The sequence below is a fragment of the Ooceraea biroi genome, chromosome 3 (genome assembly GCF_003672135.1).
Source record: "Ooceraea biroi isolate clonal line C1 chromosome 3, Obir_v5.4, whole genome shotgun sequence".
Classification (NCBI taxonomy): Eukaryota; Metazoa; Arthropoda; class Insecta; order Hymenoptera; family Formicidae; genus Ooceraea; species Ooceraea biroi.
The window spans coordinates 10,797,279-10,818,022 of record NC_039508.1 but is presented as its reverse complement, the minus strand read 5'-3'; the positions used below and the strand labels follow the sequence as shown (position 1 = coordinate 10,818,022).

At 38.0% G+C, this 20,744-nt stretch overlaps 4 protein-coding genes across 5 annotated transcripts; 2 read left to right on the top strand and 2 right to left on the bottom strand.

Annotated features, from left to right (window-relative positions):
• Nucleotides 1-33: 33 nt before the first annotated feature.
• On the top strand, nucleotides 34-6,297 carry LOC105276952 (PAX3- and PAX7-binding protein 1). 2 transcript variants are annotated; one of them, XM_026968172.1, is made up of 16 exons: nucleotides 34-640; nucleotides 982-1,160; nucleotides 1,903-2,062; nucleotides 2,246-2,345; nucleotides 2,438-2,595; nucleotides 2,677-2,759; nucleotides 2,841-3,040; nucleotides 3,143-3,332; nucleotides 4,235-4,358; nucleotides 4,443-4,631; nucleotides 4,708-4,907; nucleotides 4,991-5,141; nucleotides 5,233-5,428; nucleotides 5,526-5,724; nucleotides 5,824-5,942; nucleotides 6,061-6,297. In XM_026968172.1, the coding sequence occupies exons 1-16, from the start codon at nucleotides 466-468 to the stop codon at nucleotides 6,110-6,112; spliced, it is 2,475 nt and encodes an 824-aa protein (XP_026823973.1). In that variant the 5' UTR covers nucleotides 34-465; the 3' UTR covers nucleotides 6,113-6,297. The 2 variants fall into 2 exon arrangements, with proteins under 2 accessions (XP_026823973.1, XP_026823974.1); XM_026968173.1 differs by lacking the exon at nucleotides 34-640 and having other exon boundaries at nucleotides 982-1,071.
• Nucleotides 6,298-6,614: 317 nt separating this feature from the next.
• LOC105276951 lies at nucleotides 6,615-14,031 on the top strand. Its single transcript, XM_011335015.3, has 22 exons — nucleotides 6,615-7,040; nucleotides 7,348-7,580; nucleotides 7,704-7,949; nucleotides 8,026-8,184; nucleotides 8,338-8,480; nucleotides 8,563-8,710; nucleotides 8,778-8,962; nucleotides 9,035-9,357; nucleotides 9,464-9,639; nucleotides 9,731-9,948; nucleotides 10,057-10,273; nucleotides 10,353-10,551; nucleotides 10,621-10,837; nucleotides 10,964-11,121; nucleotides 11,268-11,410; nucleotides 11,486-11,619; nucleotides 11,723-11,849; nucleotides 11,961-12,143; nucleotides 12,222-12,554; nucleotides 12,652-12,907; nucleotides 13,177-13,456; nucleotides 13,677-14,031. The coding sequence occupies exons 1-22, from the start codon at nucleotides 6,983-6,985 to the stop codon at nucleotides 13,846-13,848; spliced, it is 4,308 nt and encodes a 1,435-aa protein (XP_011333317.2). The 5' UTR covers nucleotides 6,615-6,982; the 3' UTR covers nucleotides 13,849-14,031.
• Nucleotides 14,032-14,689: 658 nt separating this feature from the next.
• On the bottom strand, nucleotides 14,690-18,124 carry LOC105276950 (sprT-like domain-containing protein Spartan). Its single transcript, XM_011335014.2, has 5 exons — nucleotides 17,672-18,124; nucleotides 17,106-17,284; nucleotides 16,890-16,998; nucleotides 16,673-16,792; nucleotides 14,690-16,252 (listed from the first exon to the last, which is right to left on the bottom strand). Exons 1-5 carry the CDS (start codon nucleotides 17,690-17,692, stop codon nucleotides 14,762-14,764), a joined length of 1,920 nt encoding a protein of 639 aa, XP_011333316.2. The 5' UTR covers nucleotides 17,693-18,124; the 3' UTR covers nucleotides 14,690-14,761.
• A 101-nt stretch (nucleotides 18,125-18,225) lies between these two features.
• On the bottom strand, nucleotides 18,226-20,358 carry LOC105276949 (retinol dehydrogenase 12). Its single transcript, XM_011335013.3, has 4 exons — nucleotides 19,666-20,358; nucleotides 19,293-19,528; nucleotides 18,913-19,210; nucleotides 18,226-18,837 (listed from the first exon to the last, which is right to left on the bottom strand). Exons 1-4 carry the CDS (start codon nucleotides 19,939-19,941, stop codon nucleotides 18,664-18,666), a joined length of 984 nt encoding a protein of 327 aa, XP_011333315.1. The 5' UTR covers nucleotides 19,942-20,358; the 3' UTR covers nucleotides 18,226-18,663.
• Nucleotides 20,359-20,744: the final 386 nt, after the last annotated feature.

Here is a 20,744-nt window from a genome sequence, read left to right as displayed (position 1 = left end):
ATGAACCAGCTAACGCGCATGCGCGCCTCATGCGCAGTCGAAAGGAGCAACTTCAAACTGCGTTCTCAACATTCGCCGCGAGGGCGTCCTCGCGCGAAGATGTCGCTGTAGAGGGACGCGAACCGCGCCGTGAACCGCGACCGCCGGCTCTTCTCACGTCGTCGCACTCCATGATTAACCGTATCGTTCCGTCCAGTTTTTCCAACTGCCCGACGAGTGTTTGTATCGTTTTGCAGTTTCGCGAGCGGCACGTCCTTTAATACGCGAATACGGGAAGTCACCGCGAACGTTCTCGCGCGAGAGTGAGTACGTAGCCGCCGGATGCGGCACGTACCCCCGTTTCTCCGTATCGTGTAACTGACTAAGCCTGTAACGGTCGGATCTCGAGCACGCGTAGAGCGAGCGGCTAGGCACGGTTTCCTCCGAGGGACGAGAGATTGATGTGGTAAACGACGACGATAAACGATGTCACTGTTCAACAAGCCGAAGCGAAACATACGCCGACGTCCTTTCGACGATGAGGATGAAGATAATGAGAACAGAATGGAGGTGGAGGACGCTCAGCCAGTCAAAGTTAAGACGAAGAAGAAGGATAAGCCAAAGCAGACGCGCCTCAGTTTCGGAGAGGAACTGGAACAAGGTATGCAGGCACACGTACACACACACACATACACACACACAGGCATACGCACGCTGATTAACACACACGTTCCGTATAAATTATCGCGTGTATGATTAACCTGCCTTCCCGCGTATCTGATCTTGCAATCTTGTGTAAATGTAACACGTCTGGTTTGCGGAGCGAGACTGCTTCAGGGGCATCTCCGTGGTGGTAACGAGAGCGATGCAGGCAACGTTTTAACGTTTTTCACTGCGTTTTGCAGATGCCGTTTCTGCTAAATCCGTTGCCAAGTTGTATATATCGTAGAGATCGGAAACGCTCTCTACGTAAACGAGACCTAAGTTAACAATGAATTGCAGGTGACGACGGAGAAGTTTTTATAGTGAAGAAATCGTCGAGGAGCAAAAAACTGATGAAACAGCTAGATCAGGAGAGGAGAAAAAAGAAAGGTGAAGAGAAAATGCAAGTGGACACTGAACAAGCGAATAAATCCATTAAGCAGGAAAAAGATTTAGAAATAAAGACAGATGATCTAGTAGTAAGCTATCTCTATGATGTTTTATTATTATTAGCATTTCTTCAATTTAAGTAACTTATCATTTAATATAGAAGATCTTTTCTCATCTCTCCCCAATGTATTGACTAATGTTTCAAGATTTGGAACAACTGTGGGAGTACAGGGAGAAGACGCATATATACATATATATATATATTATATATACATTGTTTGAATGTCAATTTTTATACCACAATGATTTTACACTGTACATTCTTACAAATTGATACACTCATATATCTTTTATTTTATTTGGAAATGCAAGTGCTCCTTTTTTTAATTATTGCATTTGTACAGATTCAGATTAATATATGGCAGTTATTTGGAATATGTTATTATTCATCAAATCTTACTTTTGTCTTATCATCTATAGCATCTAGAAGTCTAGATAATTTTCTAGGCATAAATGTTTCATTATGAGTGTTTCTTAAATTATTTAATTACCTAAATGTTACATCTTGCAGTAAGCTGATTCTTTTATTATTAATTAACATAATTATTAATGGACTTATATGGTATCTTGCATTATTGTGTTACTTTTCTATATTGATAGTAATACTTGTGCATTAATTTCATCAAAATGTACATCAAAGCTGTTGTTTAATAATTCTTTTTGTAAAAAAACATTTCTCTAACTTGTATGATATATATTTTTATAAGTTCTGTAAATTTCCAGTCTTTCACTCTGTATCTTTACTAAACGATGCATAATCTTCATTGCTAGGTTAAAATAAAAAACACAGGACCTCTGATTTTAAATGGACGGGCTGCATTGGCAGCAGGAATGGATGACTATACATCAGGTGAAGAGGAAGATGAGCCTTCCAGTCACAAATTTCGCAAAAATACAGATAAAGCTGAAACTATGAAGATACTTCTCGAAAGTACGTAATCCTCATGTAACATTTACATAATTAAAACTGCTGTAAACGTATGTAATAAAAATATATTTTATTTTCAGCTGATATAGTAAGCTAAATAACATTACAAGTCACATATATCATATTATTATCGATAGAAATCCAAGATATCCAGTATAATAATTATTAATTATTAATATTATTTAGGTGGATGTATACCGGACGCTGCTATGATCCACGCAGCGCGAAAACGTAGACAGAAAGCTAGAGAATTGGGAACCGATTACATTCCTATAGAAGAACCGAGGTAACGCGTCTATATCTAACAGAATTGTTTAATATAATGTATGTGTCACGTTAATGGCTTATTTATTAATACAATAAATGTTTACCTCGTAGCGATGACAAGAGCAAGTCGAGATTAATACGGGAGGAGGATCACGATCGTAGTGACGACGATGATTCCCAAGACCGACTGGATATGACCGTCAACACGGAGGCACGTGATAAAGAAAAGAGGAGAGAAGCGTTCCTTGCCTCTCAAGCTCCAATGAAATGTGCGTCTCTCTTAGACTCGATGATCAACTTGGAGATACTTGAAGCGAGGAAAAAAATCGAGAATCCGAAATTTCATTCAGTTTCAGATAATGAGAGTGAGCACGATAACGAGGAGGAGGAGTGGGAAGCTCAGCAGATTCGGAAAGGTGTGACCGGTGCCCAGGTAAGAATGTGGTTCTTCATCGATATACCGAGATTCGAAGTGTGAGAAGCGTCTTCAACGAAACGATTCTCGCGTTTGCAGATTGCAGCGGCGCAGCAAGATTCGATGTTGCAACAGCACTACACGATGGGTATGAATGTTAATGAGATGATGGGGACCGGTGTACCTCTGGAAATGGTGTTAATGCCTGCGCCACCGCCGCCACCGTCCATTCAGCCGCCAGATCCGACAAAGATCGTGCCGGTCACACCGCAGGAAGTCGTGAGCCGGATGCGTGCAAGGTTTCTTAACTTTTCTTCTAGCGTACAGCGTCTTGGATCTTATCTATATGGAATGAATCTACGAGCAAGCCGGCTTACATAAATGCTTTTTATTACTTAAAGGTTGGACAGTTTGAAAGAGGTGCATAAACGACATGAGCAAGATCAGGAGCACTTAGAGCAAGAATTACAGCAAACCATGAAAGAACTGGAAGAAGGCGAAGTCCGTACGCCGCACTTCGCACAACGCTTCAGATATTACCAAGAGTTGCGTGGGTATGTCACTGACTTGGTAGAGTGTCTTGATGAGAAGGTGGGTTGATACGCTGTCACGTTTGATTTAAGTGCACTGGGGTTTATCATACAAGTATGCGGCTGGCAAAGATTCTTCAGCCCCAGTAAAGTACCAGCAATCTTAACCAACCTCGTTTACGATTTTACCTTGCCATGCTATCCGTACTTATCGTGTCAGGTTTCGCTAAAAAATCTCCACACAAAATATGGACTGGATTATTCGACGTAACGATGATGTTATCGCGTTTCCAATTACTATAGTGATGTATACACTTCATTTCACAAATATGAAATGGTATGGTGAATACCATAGAAAATTCAAAATGAAATTAAAATGAAAATCCAAGAGACACTTTGTTTGCTTACTCTTTTAATTACATCAATTTTCGAAGTGAGTGATGAAAAATGTAAAATTCAGCTAAAATTCGTCAAGATAAAATTGTCTTTTTTTATAATTGAAATATTTATCTTCAATGATTCTTTATAATTTCTATTCTTACATTCTTTTGAACATTGTTAAGTAAGATAAATTCATTGATAAAGTTTTAAAAGACATTTTTACAAAATGTGTATACATTACATCACATACCATTGCCGGGGGTCATTATCTTCTCTGTATTAAATATTTACACACGTATCTCATAAAAATGCATGTGTATGCTCACTTAATATAAAATCCGTTACACATTTATGAGCGAATAATACGTATTAATTTGATTATGGTAAGTAAATTGATACCTATTTACCATTAATATATAAACAATATCGATCAAACGATTTTCCGAGTAAAATAAAGTTCCGTATTGTACACGAAGCAAGTTGAGCATTATCATCATCACAACAGTGTCGCAAAATCATGCTTCATCGATTTTTCGTAATGGAATCTGTTCACTGATTTAACTGATTTACTTCTTTTGTTAGCTTCCCCTGGTTATCGAAGTGGAGCAACACTGGTTAAATCTGTACGGTGATCGCTCGACCGAATTGATGGAACGCAGACGGCAGGATACGAGGGATCAGGCAGAAGAGATAACTACCGCAGCAAGTCAGTACATAGTCACGTAATAATAGTGTACTTCCACGATTCATGCTTCGCAGCAAATTCCGTAATTCTCGATTCGCCTTACAGGAGGTCAAGCAGTGCGAAGAGGACCGGAAGTGGAGGCTCACGTACGACGAGCTACAGAGAGAGAGGGTAGGAGAGCTCGTCGCAGGAGAGCGAGAGAATTGGCTTCGAACATACCGAAACATATCGATGGCATGTCCAGTGACGATGAGGTTACTGAACAGCAAAATCTTGCATTTAAGCAAGCGAAAGGTAAGTTTTACATCTCCATTCCTGTCCGAAGTAATTCTTTTCCGTTACGATTAACGTCTTTTCTGCTTCATTACAGATGAAATTGATAATAATTGTCAGGATATATTCTCCGACGTGATGGAAGAGTATTGTACGGTACGTGGTATTCTTTCAAAGTTCGAATCGTGGAGAGAAACGGACATAGACGCGTACAAGGAAGCCTACGTGTCGTTATGTTTACCCAAAATTATTTCGCCGATTATCAGATTGCAATTAGTAACTTGGAATCCAATTATGGTACGTAATTCACTTTGATCGATGAATCGATAATAAATCGCACTATTAAATTGTGTATACTTAATATCAAAATGTTCTCATAGGAAAGCGCCGATATAGAAAGAACAAAATGGTACAACACGTTGCTCCTATATGCTCTAGACAGCAGAGAAACGGAGGAGACATTGAAGCGAGATCCAGATGTCAGATTAGTGCCGTCTACGATTGAAAAGATCGTGATACCAAAACTGACATGTAAGGATGATATCAGAGTTATTTTTATGATTTATTTTAATGCTACTTACAAAATTGCAACGAAAGAATAAAATTATTTCATAATTTTCAGCGATTATCGAAAAAGTATGGGATCCAATGTCGACGTCGCAGACGTTACGCCTCGTAGGAACCATAAATCGTTTAATCAAGGAATATCCGAATTTAAACGACACGAGCAAACAATTAGAAACATTATTCAACGCTATTTTAGATAAGATTAAGGCCGCTGTAGAGAACGATGTTTTTATACCTATTTTTCCAAAACAGTGAGTACATCTCGTACATAACTGACTTTATCCTTGATATATTTCTCATAACTGTATTATCTTTGCCCCGATTTTAACATAAACGTAACATTTTCAGAGTTTGGGATACGAAACATCAATTTTTCCAAAGGCAATTTGCGATGGCTGTTAAGTTGTTACGCAATCTGCTAAGTTGGCAAGGTCTCCTCGGAGATATGCAGTTAAAGAACTTGGCATTGGGCTCGCTTTTGAATCGTTATCTATTAGCTGGATTGCGGGTTTCCTGTCCAACTGACGCTTTATTCAAGGCAAACATGGTATTACATTTTAATATTAATATACATATATATATATATATTTGCTGTTTGACACACACACACACACAATTGCAGAAATAAAATATTTATCAATTTTAGATCATGAGTACACTACCAAGGACATGGCTGCAGGGAGAAACTATAGAACATCTCAAAATGTTTGCCGCCCTCATCCAACAACTCAGTGAACAATTGGATCAAGCGAATCCCGCACATAAGTAAGTATTTATTAATAATATTCTTTCATCGCAATCGTTCATCAATCAATCGTTCATATTGTAACTCACACGTAAAGTGACTTTTGAATGCGCCTAAAATAAAGTTTATCTGTTGCAGTGAAGCCTGGGAATACGCGAAGTCCATCCTGAAAATAATCAAGCCCTTATAATATGCTGTTATGTATATCAATATCGCACATCTTTGCTCTAGTACTAATATGCTCCTGTTAATAGTTTTATACATATAACATCAGTCCAGCAGGATTCATGTACATGATGCATTACAGTAAATTATTAAATGTATGATACACACGCAATGCAGTTTTTGTATAATAATAAATATCAAGTAAGACCACCTAAAATATTATACACTTTCCAAACACGATTGTATATAATAAATAAGTGAAAAATAAATATGTAAATAGTGCAGTTGGACGGTCTCGAGTTTTGTTCTTCAAGGATTACTGTTCACCACGATTAGAAAAAGTTTCAGGCGTTTCTATGATAACAATGTAATAAAAATAATACGCAAAGCTAGTTGAGATACCTCTGTTATCATTTTATTTTATTATAAAGTCATTTTTATGTATAATGAATGTTTTAATTTATTAATTAATAAAATAATGTATTAATAAAATAATTTGAATAAGTTATTAAGTAATTTAACCAGATTTATATTTTTTTTACACTGCTGGACGCTTGTCCTATTTAAGATAATTATATAAGGACAATTATACTTCGTATAAATTATAAAATATCAATTATTTCTAATTGCACTTAATTAAAAAATTTAATATGACGGTTTTGTTACACGTGCTTCAATTTATGACAAAGCGCGTATCAAGATATGTATATATTTCATATATACCTCTTGTATATTGCGAGCAAAAAAAGGGTCAGCGATAATATAATATGTACGTATAATCCATATGATTGGAGATAATGCGTCGAGCAGCATAATTCCTGCACATATGTATTAAACAGTCGTGTGTGTATAGGTCACAGTGATAAGAACTGGTAAGGGTCATTCCTTGACTTGGATGAACTCACAGTTTGTTTTTCGCCGAGCTACGATGCTACACATTATGGAAATCACAGGTATAAATCACGCATGTATATTGTTCAAGCAATTAAACAAGGATAAATCAAACTTGAAAATTTTATTTCAAATTTTTTTATTGCCGCAATCTTTTGTTAGCAATGTACAATAGCAAGATTGTCAGAAAAATGCCGGTCTTCAATATGCTCTATCATAAAAGTTATTTAAATAATCCAAGTAATTGAAATAATTTTTTAAGAATATATTTTAGTGGATAAAAATTGCGGAGAGAACCGTGTGCGAACAGAACACGCATTTTATCAGAGAATTTAGAATAACAAAGGTGACAAAGAAAATCTTTTTCAGATTCTAATTTCGTATTTACTCCAGCGCAAGGAACAGGAAAAACATTATTCATACTTTTACTCTTAATTGCTGGAAATGTTGCGCAAAATTTATTTGAATCTGGAAAGGAATACGTGTACTTTTATGATGCTACATCAAATACCGGTGTACTGGTACCCTCCAATGCAGCTTCTTCATGGAGCCTTCGTGGAAAACTGGTGATTCAAGCGGAGGATGACTATGTTACAGTACAGGTATTTTCAAAGTGTATATTTTTCAATATTCACTCTCTTTTAATTCAAAATGTAAAATCATATTCCCTTCATATAAATTTTTTAATATAAAATATTCTGAGTAATTTTTCTTTTTCTTCTCAGTTACAATCATTGAAGACAAGTATGTGGAATGGAAATGTGAAGGAGTCAAGTGAAGATATCAATATCTACGATGACGCTTTGGAGCTCTTGAAGCCTTTCCAATTATCGTACAATAAAGGACTCATTGAAAATTTTAGCGTCGAGGCGGAACCTGTGTGGGCGACGAACATAAAACGAAGCATAGCTGGCATTTTACAATTGGATCTTCTTAATTTGAAAAAAGAAGTCGCATTTCATGCTACTGAAGTAAGTTGAAGTGTTCAACATTTTATATCAACATGATATTGATATGCGTATTTGTAAAGGAAATAATAATTTGCAGATAAATCACTACGGGCAGTGTGATATCGATTACGTTGTAAGTCCTGGCGAGGAAAATCAGCATGTGATAAGAAAATCATTGGATCCTCGAATGTGTATCGGACATCCGTGTCGTAACTGGTCTAATGTTCCCAAAGTACAGTGTACCGATGAGGATCAGGTATGTCATCATTAATATCCTATTTGTTTCTTTAAGTTAAATTATTACTATACTATAATTTATAATTTAATTACTATAATTAATTTAATTACTATAATTTATCAGATTTATGCTACGTGGCAACTAATATCTTACGTTGTTTAACACTTTCAGAATCTCATACTGAAAAGTAGCGAGAGGATATATAAATTGAGATCTGACGGTTCCGTTCACAATATCATATCCGTTAACGCATCCGGAAGCATCTATGTGACACCCTTCCAAAATATGGGCGAGGCACACTATCATTTCGTTCAGTATGTGTTCAGTACTAAATTATAAATTATTATTAACGTAATTTTGATACGTTTGAATAATCTAGCGCATTACCTTACACAGACAAACTATTCAATTATCTTCAACGAAAGATGTAACGAAAAAAATAATCACGAACAACTTGCGAGGTACACTTCTTCAACACGAGCTACCGGAAGCGGATCTCACGCAGGGTAGAAGTACTCTGGATAAAAGTTTCGTCTTCAAATCTGTAAGTTCATCTTTCCTTTGTATGTCTCAATTACTGTATCAATTAAATCTTCACCGATCTGTTGCAGATAAGCGATTTGTTGGACCGTTTAAGCTACAGGCTCGAAAATCCCGGATTGGACACCGACGTTCATAATTTACACAACACAACGATATCCGTGCTTCTTTATTACCTCGGCATGTTGGATCGCGCTGATTTAGGAAAAGCCTACAGTCGAATCTCGGGGACCAGTTACAAGGAAGAAACGATACGGTACGTATACAATTGCTATCGTATTTTCTACGAATCTCACAGATGAATTTATTGTACGTTCCTTTGAAACAGGAACATGTTTCTTGAGACGCTGCCGCAAGTTGGAAGCAAAGAGTCCGCGCTCTTCATACTGGATCTCGTCCGACAAGGCAACAAGGTGTCCGATATATCAGCGATCCAGCTTCTCATGCGATTGCCGTTTCACATAAGGAAACTGGACACTGAATTGCTGGTGAGCCTGCAGCCGCTCCTTGCCCTGCCGAATAAGGTCTCCACCGAGGTGCAAAATACCGCGATCCTCATGTTCGGGACGCTAATATACAAGACTTGTCTGGTGTATTGCCCGCCTGAGATGCTGGACGACTATGTACGCCTGTACCTTGACAGGTTCACAGGTATGGACCGAGAGGAAAGCAATCTAAAGGAATTCTGCTATCAGCGTGTACATGTAACAATCTTATACTGCTCATATCAACTTCTGGAACATTATGGGTGTTACAGAAACTACTCAGTACGGGCAGAAGATGGTTTGGTTGGAGGGTTTGGCGAACATACAGCTGGGTAGAGTCGTCGAGTTCCTGGAGCCTATAGCCAGCGGCAACAATGCCGAGTCGAGGCATTTCCGAGTCCTCGCGGCTTGGGCTTCCCTTCCCACGGCACCCTTGAGACCCGACGTCGTAAGCATTTAGCAACCTGTTGTGCATTTTACGCAAACACTTGTAACACTTGCGTTCAACGCGTCATGCTCGATTGCATCACTCGCTGCAGATTTACCCTGTGTACTGGCCGATCTTGATGAACAGGACCGAGCATTTGGAGATGAGAGTCGCCGCGTTGACTCTGCTAGTCGCCTCCAGCCCTACGCCCAGTAGATTGATCTCTCTGTATTGGTACATAAAAAGCGAGCCCAGTCAACATCTGTACAATTACTTTTACACCATGCTAAAATCCATGGAACGCAGCACGTATCCCTGTTACAAGCGCATGTAAGCACGCGGGTGAATTGATCTTGATCGAAGTAGACGTTGATCATTCTGTGTAAAATATTACATCAATCTAATAGCGATCGTTGCTGTTCTCGGGATCATTTACAGAGGCAGAATCGCGGCACAGTTCAGCCACATACTTCGGAAACCGAGCGACAAATATCTTATTACTGGTAACTACGTAGTCGATTATCAGGATTCCTTGAGGAGATTTGGCGCTATGTTGAACGGCATTGTCGTAGCCAATCCTGCTACAAATATTCCCGAAGTACTTTATGTCACTTTAAACAATTACGGCAGCGGAACGCACGTTAATCACGTATCTGTAAGTGTATTTGCATAGCAAACGCATGTTCCTACACGCGAATATTAATGAATTCAATTATCCTTTTACGCAACATTAGCTGTACGTCAAAGCAGAAGGCATTTTCCACTCACTGACGACTTCGTTTGATCCGACAAATATAAGAGACATCTTGAAAGAATTCAAATTGGACGAACGAAGGAAGGGACCCGTGCACTTAGAAATAATCACGCGTATCCAAGAAAAAACAGTATTGTGCGTTCATTGGAATGAAACCAGCATAGTCGATGGATTGAAGTGTAAGCTAATGATTTATAATACACAGCTGTAATACCGTTACATGTTGCTCATGCGTTCGCATCCCCCAGATTTGTCTTCGTTGTCGGAGAACATATATCATATGTATCAGAATATGGAATTCCATGTGAATCAACAACGCATAAATGTGCCGTTGACAATGGAATCGGTGCAAGTGACTGATTTTGGTACTAACGTTAGACTCGCGGTGACTGGAACGTCCTTATTCTCAATGAGAGGAAACTTCACGCGCGATTTTCCTGGACGAAATAATCACGTTATTTTACGGTAATATACATTTACATGCATTACATTTAATTACAAATGTTCTTCACAAATATTTTTCTAAGTATGTCGAAACATTTTCAAGTCTCCGTAGGAATTGATTTCTTTAGATATTTAATATTTTTCTAGCACATCTGTGCATGGCATCGAAATGATAGAGAATTACAATCCATTGGTTGATTTGTGGCACAGCGCTGAAAGGTTTCAGTCGCTGCATGGATATCTTCCCATTAATGTGACAATGGGACTTGACGAACGACCATTTATTTCATACGATACTTTAGGAGGTACCATGCACATACAATTCCACTGCAATCACACATACAACTTGTTAAGCTTGACATGTTTCTAGATTTTAAGAGCTCAAGGAATCTTCATGAATATAATTTATAATTTAATTTCTTATCTTCTTACTTTTAAAATCACGTTACAGGACATCGTAAGACAGGGATTGCAACGCACGCTAAAACGGTCACGAGTATTAGGGGCGCCAAAGTTAGATCCAAGTTGGAGCGAGTCTGTCGTTCGTGCCCCATGTCGTACACAGTTACAAAGTCCTCCCCCTCTAATCCACAGGTGAATATTATCTCGAATTACGTATCTCGAATCTCCTGCATAATTATAATTCTTCTTTTTCTGGTTCGATTGCAGACGATAAATGTTCTTAATGTTAGTCTTCCCGAATTGGGCGGTCGGCTTCAAGTAAACGTATTTGATTGCGAAAATGCTATGTCGTACGGAACATTAATTAATGACGTTTGGTCCTCTCATCAAAGCAATCATCAGTAAGTAATATATCGTTTGCATTATGATGTACAGTTGTATTTATTTTATATTTAGAATATTATGTTGTTTTATCATTATTATACGACCTCGCGAATTATGTAGAACTTGGCCAAGTATGAAGTTTCCTTTAATTGGACTACATATTTTGGATTACTTCACCTACATGCCACCAAAGGGTAGTTGTGGATTAGCTGCTTATATCGAGGCACTCAGATCAGGACCGTCGCAGGTTAAATTATATTGCACATTTATATTATTGAATACAATATAATTATGCAAATCAAAAAGGAGTTATGCATATGTACATAAAGATTCATTACACTTGACGCCTTTTTATTAGACAAGATTGGAATACCTCAAAAGTGGAAAGCATCACATGTTCTCCTTAGCGCACTATGATTTAGAATTATCAGAAATTCTTCACCAGTGGAATCTGGCCGCGTTGTACGAACGCAGTAACTGGCTGTCGGATGTGCTCAAAATTAAAGCATCCAAGTTCGCGCCTGGTGAACGCATATTCAAGGTAAATTTAAGTCGACTTTAAATTGAGCCACCGACACCGCGCAATCTGACACTAAAATTGATTTATTGATTGATTTAGTTATGCGTAGAGGCCGAGAGAGACTTGCCGTGGCAGTGGATGGAAGTTTTGAGCAACGAACCGAGCGACTCGCTTCAGCTGAAGTTGAATATTGCCTGGGAACTGTCCGATACTGCGAAAGGAAAATGCAGCGGATCTTCCATATTATTGAACTTAATCGGTGAGATTAGCAGCGAGCAGCTCGAAGAAAGCAAAAGAGCAAGCTGGCCTTACGACGAATGCAGGAAGGAATCTACGGGGAAGACGTTTGTCCCTTACACGAATTCTTGTTACGAAGTATCGAAGGAATTGTCAACTTTACGGAAATATAAAATTCTCGGGCAGTATGAAAATGTAAGTTGAAAAGACTTTGTGAAATTTTACACACAACTTCGCTGCAGCGATGTACAAATCATGTAATGTCTCGATATTTACGATGGAAACGGAACAGTTACCTGAGGGCTTATCCAAGTTGATCTGGAGAATGCAAGCTGTGTACGATCTGATCGGTGGAAATAGCAGTAATGTGAGAAACTCCAACGAGATTTTAATGACTGCGACTTTCCCGAAAGATTCAAGCGTTGGCAAACTGCAAGTTAACGAGAACGAAATCGCTTTCAATTATAATTCACACTACATTAATCCTTTTCTGGCACGAATGAGAATCCATCAATATATGGAGCTACCACTATTCCGAATGTTTTCTAGTAAGTAACGTTATATAGCTCATTACTTCGATGTCAAATTTTAAAACAATTTGCTCGAATGCAATGTATGTAATGGCAATTCTGTAATTATGCTAGCGAATTTATTATTCAGATTATTTAAATATTTAAATTATGAATGATCGTACAAACGCGTATATTAATAATTTCATGAAACTGTTGTTTCTTGAACGCATTTTGGAACATTCCTAGAATCTATTCTTAAAATTATTGTCGGTATAACTCTGTTATGCTTACTCAATATCTTTCAGGCACATGTATCATAACATCAAATTCTATAAAATCGACACACAACGTTGTTTATACTTTTGCTGAAAACAGTGAAGTGATACTACTCGGACAATGTTATGATGAAAATCCCAGACTTGTGTTAACGGCAGCCAACAGTATACACGGAATCAATGTTAACTTAACTGACGAGTCGGGAACTATACAGATCACTGCTGGCAAAGATAAAGCAACTTTGTACAATGCCACATCACACTTACAATTGCAATCTAATTTTGTGTTTCACACACTAGGAACTAAAAAGTAAGTAGGAAAAATGTCTGATATTAAATAAAAAATTCAGGGCAAGAGTAAAATGATCATGATTGGTAAAGATAACATCAATTAGGTATTTGCTCTTATCTTTAAATTTAAAGAATATAACGCAACAACGAGAACCCCATTACAAACTATGAAATCACTTCACTCTTGCTCTTCAAATGTGATACCAAAGAATCGTGTAATGAAAAATTATCTTCCGTAGGATCAAAACAAGTGACAAGGCAATTGATATCGTGTTACCTAATATACTTCTGTACATGCATTGGACGCAAGAGCAAGTTCTACTCTTTTTCCCAAATCACGTGCTAGAATTTAGTTGTGGAATATGTACACTCGATCACTCAAACGTCAACAGATTGTATGAAAAACTTTAATATTACTCTTATATAAAAGATGTATATATAATACGGCATTAACAATTTTCAAACTATTACGAAACGTTTGATAAAAATGCTGGCGGACGGAAATATACGAAACTAACACGATATAATCTTTTTGTTGATGTTTTTTAATAATATCTAATTTCTCAAGAAGAACAATATATGACGTACAAAAAACTACCCAGTTGTAAGCTTTTGGCCGTAGAATTCAACTAATCAATCGATATTAAAACTTTCTTCAGTCTATGCAACAGCTTATAAATAATAAATAGTAAATTATTATTAATAAGCATTAATTATTAAGCATATGTAATAATAATTGATACAAGCTGAACATCTCAACAGTGCTATTACGTCTGACGATCTTTATGATAAACTACATAATTTATCGAGCAACAAACGAATATACTGTATTTTAAATCAATTGACTTGTTGATTGCAGCCGTAGATGCATTTACTTATTATTTATTAAAAAATAGTTGATAACTTTACTTGGTATTAAATATTCAAATTAAGGTCGCGATACTTATATGCTAATCAGTCTATTATAGAATTTAAATGTATAATAGGAGCACATTAAATAATATACTCATTACAGCAATATTGATTTTACATCGTGCTTACTATTATATCTTTTCGTTCTCGCATATTTGTTCTCATAATATACTTTGAGCCATCTTATCCAATTTAAAATAATGCGTGTAAGAATGTTAAAACGTATGCGCTCCTAATATCTTTTTCCATTGTATAAAATAAATATAAAAGTGTTATTAAAAAGATACGCCAAAAAAATGTTATTAAAAAGATACTCCAAAAAAAAGAAAAAACTGCATAAAAAATACCTCGTCTTTATTGATCTATGAATCAGGCAAGTAATGATCAACTTTCTTCAAGTATCCATATTCATTTATTCGTCTTTAAGGCACCTGTCTAAATGCTGATTCATCTGGTCTTCTGGTATCATCTGCATGCATACGGGGCAGGGATATTTATTCTTCACCGAATCGGTCACAGGTACAACATCGTCATCGTTCCCATCATCATTTATTACTATTGCGTCATCGAACATATTTCCAATGCACTCTTCGAGATGCTCGTTCAACGATACTCCAGCTGCGAGTACTACGTTGCAAACTAAACATTTCTGTTCGAGACCCGCTGCGTCACTTCCTCTAGCACCAGCAGTGCTCGTGGAAGCTTGCGCGTTTAAACTGTCGTCATCCAGGTTGGAATTGTAGGAACTGCTAATTACACTGTCGTTATCCGCCGCATAAGAAGTAGAAGGCATGTCGATATCACGAGCTTTGTCATTTCTCCGGTCCGTTCTCTCCAGGCATTCGTCGAGGTGCTGATTGATATCCACAGATGAAAACACGTTGTTACAGACAGGACAGTTGACTCGCTCAACGTCACTCGGTTCGTGTAATCTTCTGCGTTTACGAGTCGAGTCTGCCTCATGGTCTTCTCGTTCCATTGATAATCTTCTGTGTAATTCGGGTAATATTAATTCGCTACCGTTATTGTTATTAACATTATTATTGATCTCGTCAATAAGCGACGAATTGTGGTTCATGATGCATGTATCTATGTGCCTGTTTATATTTCCTAAACTTATCGGTAAGTCGCATACAGGGCAGAACACAATGTCGGCTCCTTGTTGACCGGTACTTGAATTACTTGAATTACTTGCGGACCCGTGTACGACAGATGATGATTCCGACGACAACGACGACGATGATGATGATGATGATGATGCTGTGCTAACTGATTTACGTAGACGACTTGAGTCATTACTTAAATTCTGAAATTTCGTCAGGAGATTGCTTTGGCCACTGTGAGTGCCTCCCAAAACGCCGGAACAAGAAAACTTGGAATCCTTGGGAGCAATATTATCTTTACCAGCTTTTTCTACTCTTCCAGACGAGTCATGCACATTTTTAATCATGTCGGAAGGTAGCACAGGATAACGAATGCCAGACAGAAAATCATGCATACGGTTAGATAAATTTGTACTATTATTGCCTTGACTGGTATTAGGCTTATCGTTGTCCGATTGGTTAAATGTTTTAGAATTACGAGCTGTAGACTTTGGTACATTTGCCGGCAGAGGTTTCTTTGTGAGCCAATCAAAAATTGGTTTTCTCGTAGGTAAACTTGTCGATTTATTATTTTTCTTTGAATCCTTCTTTGATTTATAGTTTTCTGGCTCCCTAATCTTTATAAATTCGCCACCGCAATTCCGCTTATGTTCATCCCACCAGAAATCTGCTCGACTAGGTGCACGATTCATAGCTCGGCGTACCATGCCAAAGAACGGTGGGTTATATCGACACAGTCCATTGCATTTCCACCAGTGTTGCTGATATAGTTTTACTTCATTATGAAAATCGTGGTAGATCTGTTTAATAATTTTATACATTGCATTATTGTAAAGCAAATTTTTAAATACAAAATTTAACGGTATCATTATGTACAAGTGATAATTTTTAATATTCCTTCTCAGTTTGTTTAGACTGGACTCAATCTGAATTTGCGCACATAATTTATTTCTGGAATTTCAGACTATTTAAGGACTCTGCACTATCCGAAATTGATGGCTAGAGAAATATACTTTAATTTTCCGTGTGTAAAACTTTGCTCGTATGATCAGATAAGACAAATTCTCTTTAATATTACGGAATTGCTGAAGTAGTTAAATAATATTCAATATAGTGAAACATCAGATCATACCTTCAATTGCACATAATTGATCATTTTAACAATTATATAAGTGCAGTTTACATTTTACGAATGTATCTTAAATAATTTATCGACTTACCGTTATATTGGTTCCTGCTTCACGATTGATCCTCTTCATATGCTTGCAGAAAGTAGGACCGTGACCATCTCTATCACGATCATTATTTGTTAAGAATAAATAAGCATGGATCATTTCGTGCTGCAATTTAAATACAAAAAAATGTTTTAAGTATTTTATTAGCAGATTCTGTAAATTATATACATGTACATATACTTTTATGTATTGACAAACTTACCAACAAGGTTTCTACGAGATCTTTCCTAGGTCTGAGTTTAAGTAATGGTTCGCTGAGCGTAATCACACATTGTCTAAAACGCGCGTGATATGTACAAATTCCAGCGCAACTGTAAATGATGTTATTATTATTTACAACGTACTGCTTGTAATACATGTAAATGTTAGTAACACTACAATGTCTTATTCCTAAATCATAGAAACTGAATGTATTTACCTTGTCATTCGTTTACTCCATTTAACTTCAACGTAAGTCAACATGCTCCAAAAGAATCGCTTATTGAACTGTGCAAACAATTTATGAATGTCAGGAGTTGGATCTTTCAATTCCAACTCGGGACTAGTGAGACTATTCAGCCCATTTGAGGATATTCTTTGTTCTTCGCAAGGCTGCCTCTGAAAATAAATCACTTGTTTTTTTCAATCCACGCAAGAGAAATGTCATTCTTGTTCTTTTATAAAAAGAACGATTTTCATGACTAAAATGTATGATTCTTCTAATAAATTTTTGCAGCAATGCCTTTTCTCTCACACAAATGCAATTAATTTCTTCCGAATCGATCTTTACTTATATCACAATTACATGTTAATTTTGTGTTTTTACATGCATTTCGCAATAACGCATTGTGTGAAATCAACATTCTCCACACAACGTCTTTACCTCACAGTCCTTGTCAGAAAAATCGACTTTTTCAAATACTTCATGTAATTGTACGCACACGCATATTTGATAAATAATGCCATGTGTTTGACAATGACAATAAAGAAAATATCTAAGCTTACCAAACCCAAAGTAAAGCTCATGTTTGCACGCCGTCAGATCACACAAATACTCGTTTAAATCTGATGCAATCGGCTGCAATGGAAATCCAATTCAACAACCGTCCAGCACGAAGGAAGAAAAGGAAGCGGAGGAAACAACGTGAGGAAGGATCTTTCGGTTATCCTGTAGGAATACAAAGGCTGCTTCACATTATCGATTCTTGATATATATCTTCCCCGCCTTCATAAATATATTTTTTAAAGAAATTTATCGAACTTGGATAGGACAGCAGTTACCTGACTTTAAGACAAAAACTTTTTTTACTCTTTATTTTTCAACTTGCATTTACTAACAAATTGCTTAAAAACAAAAACTTCTTCTGATTCGCCATTGGGTTGACTATTCAGGAAAATATATTCGTTAGCCAATCAGCGTATTAAAGAATATCTCGTTGTAAGAATGGACTATGGATATCGCTTGAAGTACTCATTTTTAGTTCTCGAGGAGTCCGCTACGAGGCTCCACCGATCTTGATCGAAAGCTGAGCAGTACGATAGAGTCAGAAACGATTTTGTTTTTTTTCATTTTTATTGGACATTACGATGATGTAGATTTTTATTCCAGACATACATTCTACCTTAAAGTATGAGAATTGATATTTAACATTGTCATGTAACACGAGATGAACAGACAATTCTATCTGTGAAGAAAATCTAGAAAAGGACTATACAAGCATAAAAACATACATGCATCACGATGAAAAATATACTCTTTAAATCTTAAATTAAATTTTAAATCTTATTTTAAAATAAATGTGTATAAAGGAGACACTTCCCCTACGACCTTAAATACGTAAAACTGGAGAAACAAGTCTACGCCACATTATATGTCTATGTCTATATCCTATTTCACTTTATATACAAAAATAAATATTGAATGGCCACTTGAAGTACGATAGACGTGAGAAATCACGTGGGTACACGTGACATGCTCATGTACATTCTACAATTGTTCATTGCACCGTCTTCTTTATGCCAGTCAATTGCTCACTTATATCCCACAGGTGTTCCCCCACTTCGGGATCGAAATCCTTTTTCGAGACGTAGAGCTTGCAATCGCGATACAGGTGCCCGCTCTCTTTCGACAATGATGGTTCGGTTGCACAGTGCAGCACTGTTTGCGCACCCTGTAAATGGAGATAAAATAAAATAAAACAGTTCAATGTATCGTGATGAATTATAATATCGCGGTTGATGTCTACCTGATTTGCAGTGCGCAGGAACATGAGAGCGAAAGGCGAGAAGATAATGTAATGGAACCAACTTCTCTTCACGTTTCTGAACAAACCGGTGTAGGTAAACCCAGGGCACACCATGTACACGTTGACATTGGTACTTTCTGTTCGTTTCGCCAGCTCAACGCCGAAGTATGCGTTCGCCAGTTTCGAGTTACAGTAGCCGGGATTCATCCTCCTCTTGGCTGGCAATCCTTTCTCACCGTTCAGATTCGAAAAGTCTATTACTCCAGACTCCAGAAGCTTGGACGTCACCACTACTATCCTACATAAAAAAAGAAAATTATGCATTAACATTGCTCCACCTTCTGTCGTTCCATCCATTCGAGAAGTCATTCCAGACTCACCTGCTAGGACTGCTCTCCTTCATGCGTTCCAGGAGTAAATCGGTCAGCAAGAAGTGGCCCAGGTGATTCACTCCGAAGTGAATCTCGAAACCATCTTTTGTCAGCGCGTGATCCTTGAGCGACGCGTATACACCCGCATTGTTGATCAAGACGTCGATCCTTGGGAAATTTCTCAACACTTCCTCAGCGAACCATCTGATTGACGCGAAAGACGCCAGATCCAGCTCCATTGGAATCTGTATTAAAAAAGAGGATTAAAAAGAGAAGGAATATGTTAAAGACACTGCCACATAGATTAAGATTAACAGGAACATACGCGTACAGCGCAAGAATGAAAACACTCAATGTTTCATCGTGCAGTTCTCATAATTACCAGTCGGCCAGTAAGTATCTGGTTGCGTATCTCAAGTACGACGTTCTTTGCATTCTGCACGTCCCTGCAGGCCAGGATGACGGTGGCTTCCCGTCTGGCCAGCTCCCGCACGGTTTCCTTGCCGATACCGGAGTTGGCGCCCGTCACGAGGAACACCTGGTCCTTCAGGCTGCCGGTGCTCCTGCATCTTCCCCAGGTGCGCTCCCGGCATTTCCGGAGCAGGCCGATGAACAGGCCGACCACCGGCAGAACGAGGTAGCACCACGACGATACCATGTTGACGGTGGCCTCAACCACGCAGCATCCGACCGCGCCAGGTGCAGCGCATAGATCGCGATGACTAACTAAAAAATACGGAGGTAACAAAGGTCGCGAGGGCGGCCGATGTCGATTGAACGCGGCGCGAATTTAGCGGGAATCTCTCGGACGCTCGTTCGAATTGACGGCGACGTACTTCGGACGCCGTCCAACTTAAGTGATACGCAGTAATGACATGTGGCCGCGATCAGATCGCGCGCGGCACGCGCGAGGTTATGCGTGACGCAGTTAATAAATGCAAGGGTGGTGAGCCCGAGATTGTCTCAACCGCTTATCTTGTTGTTAACGAAAGTGCAATCACTGCACAAACATCACGTCCGGGTGACAATTGTCGCTTCAAGCGCCGTTTACATTCGCGACGCGTCACCTCGCTCGCGAACGCGCATGTGCGTGCGTGCCATGCACATCGTGTCCAGTTGTGCACTCCTCTCCGAGGTAAACAAATATGCCGAAATTGAGATCTCTTAATTTATGTGCGTGGATATGAAAGAAATGGATCAGAATAGTCTTCTGAACAGACGAGAGCGAAAACTGGAGGTGTAGATATAGAGGTAAGAGAATAAATTTCGTCTGAATAATGCAATCTCAAAGTGACTTGATTATTAAAGTATAAAGGATTGTTATTAATTTTTTATTGTTGCTTATATCTTGTTATTTAATTAATTTTATTTAAGTTATTAATTTAATTATTCATGTTATGCTTGGATTGGGAACTAGCAATTTGTAGACTTTATATGCATATGTGTTTCAATTACGATATA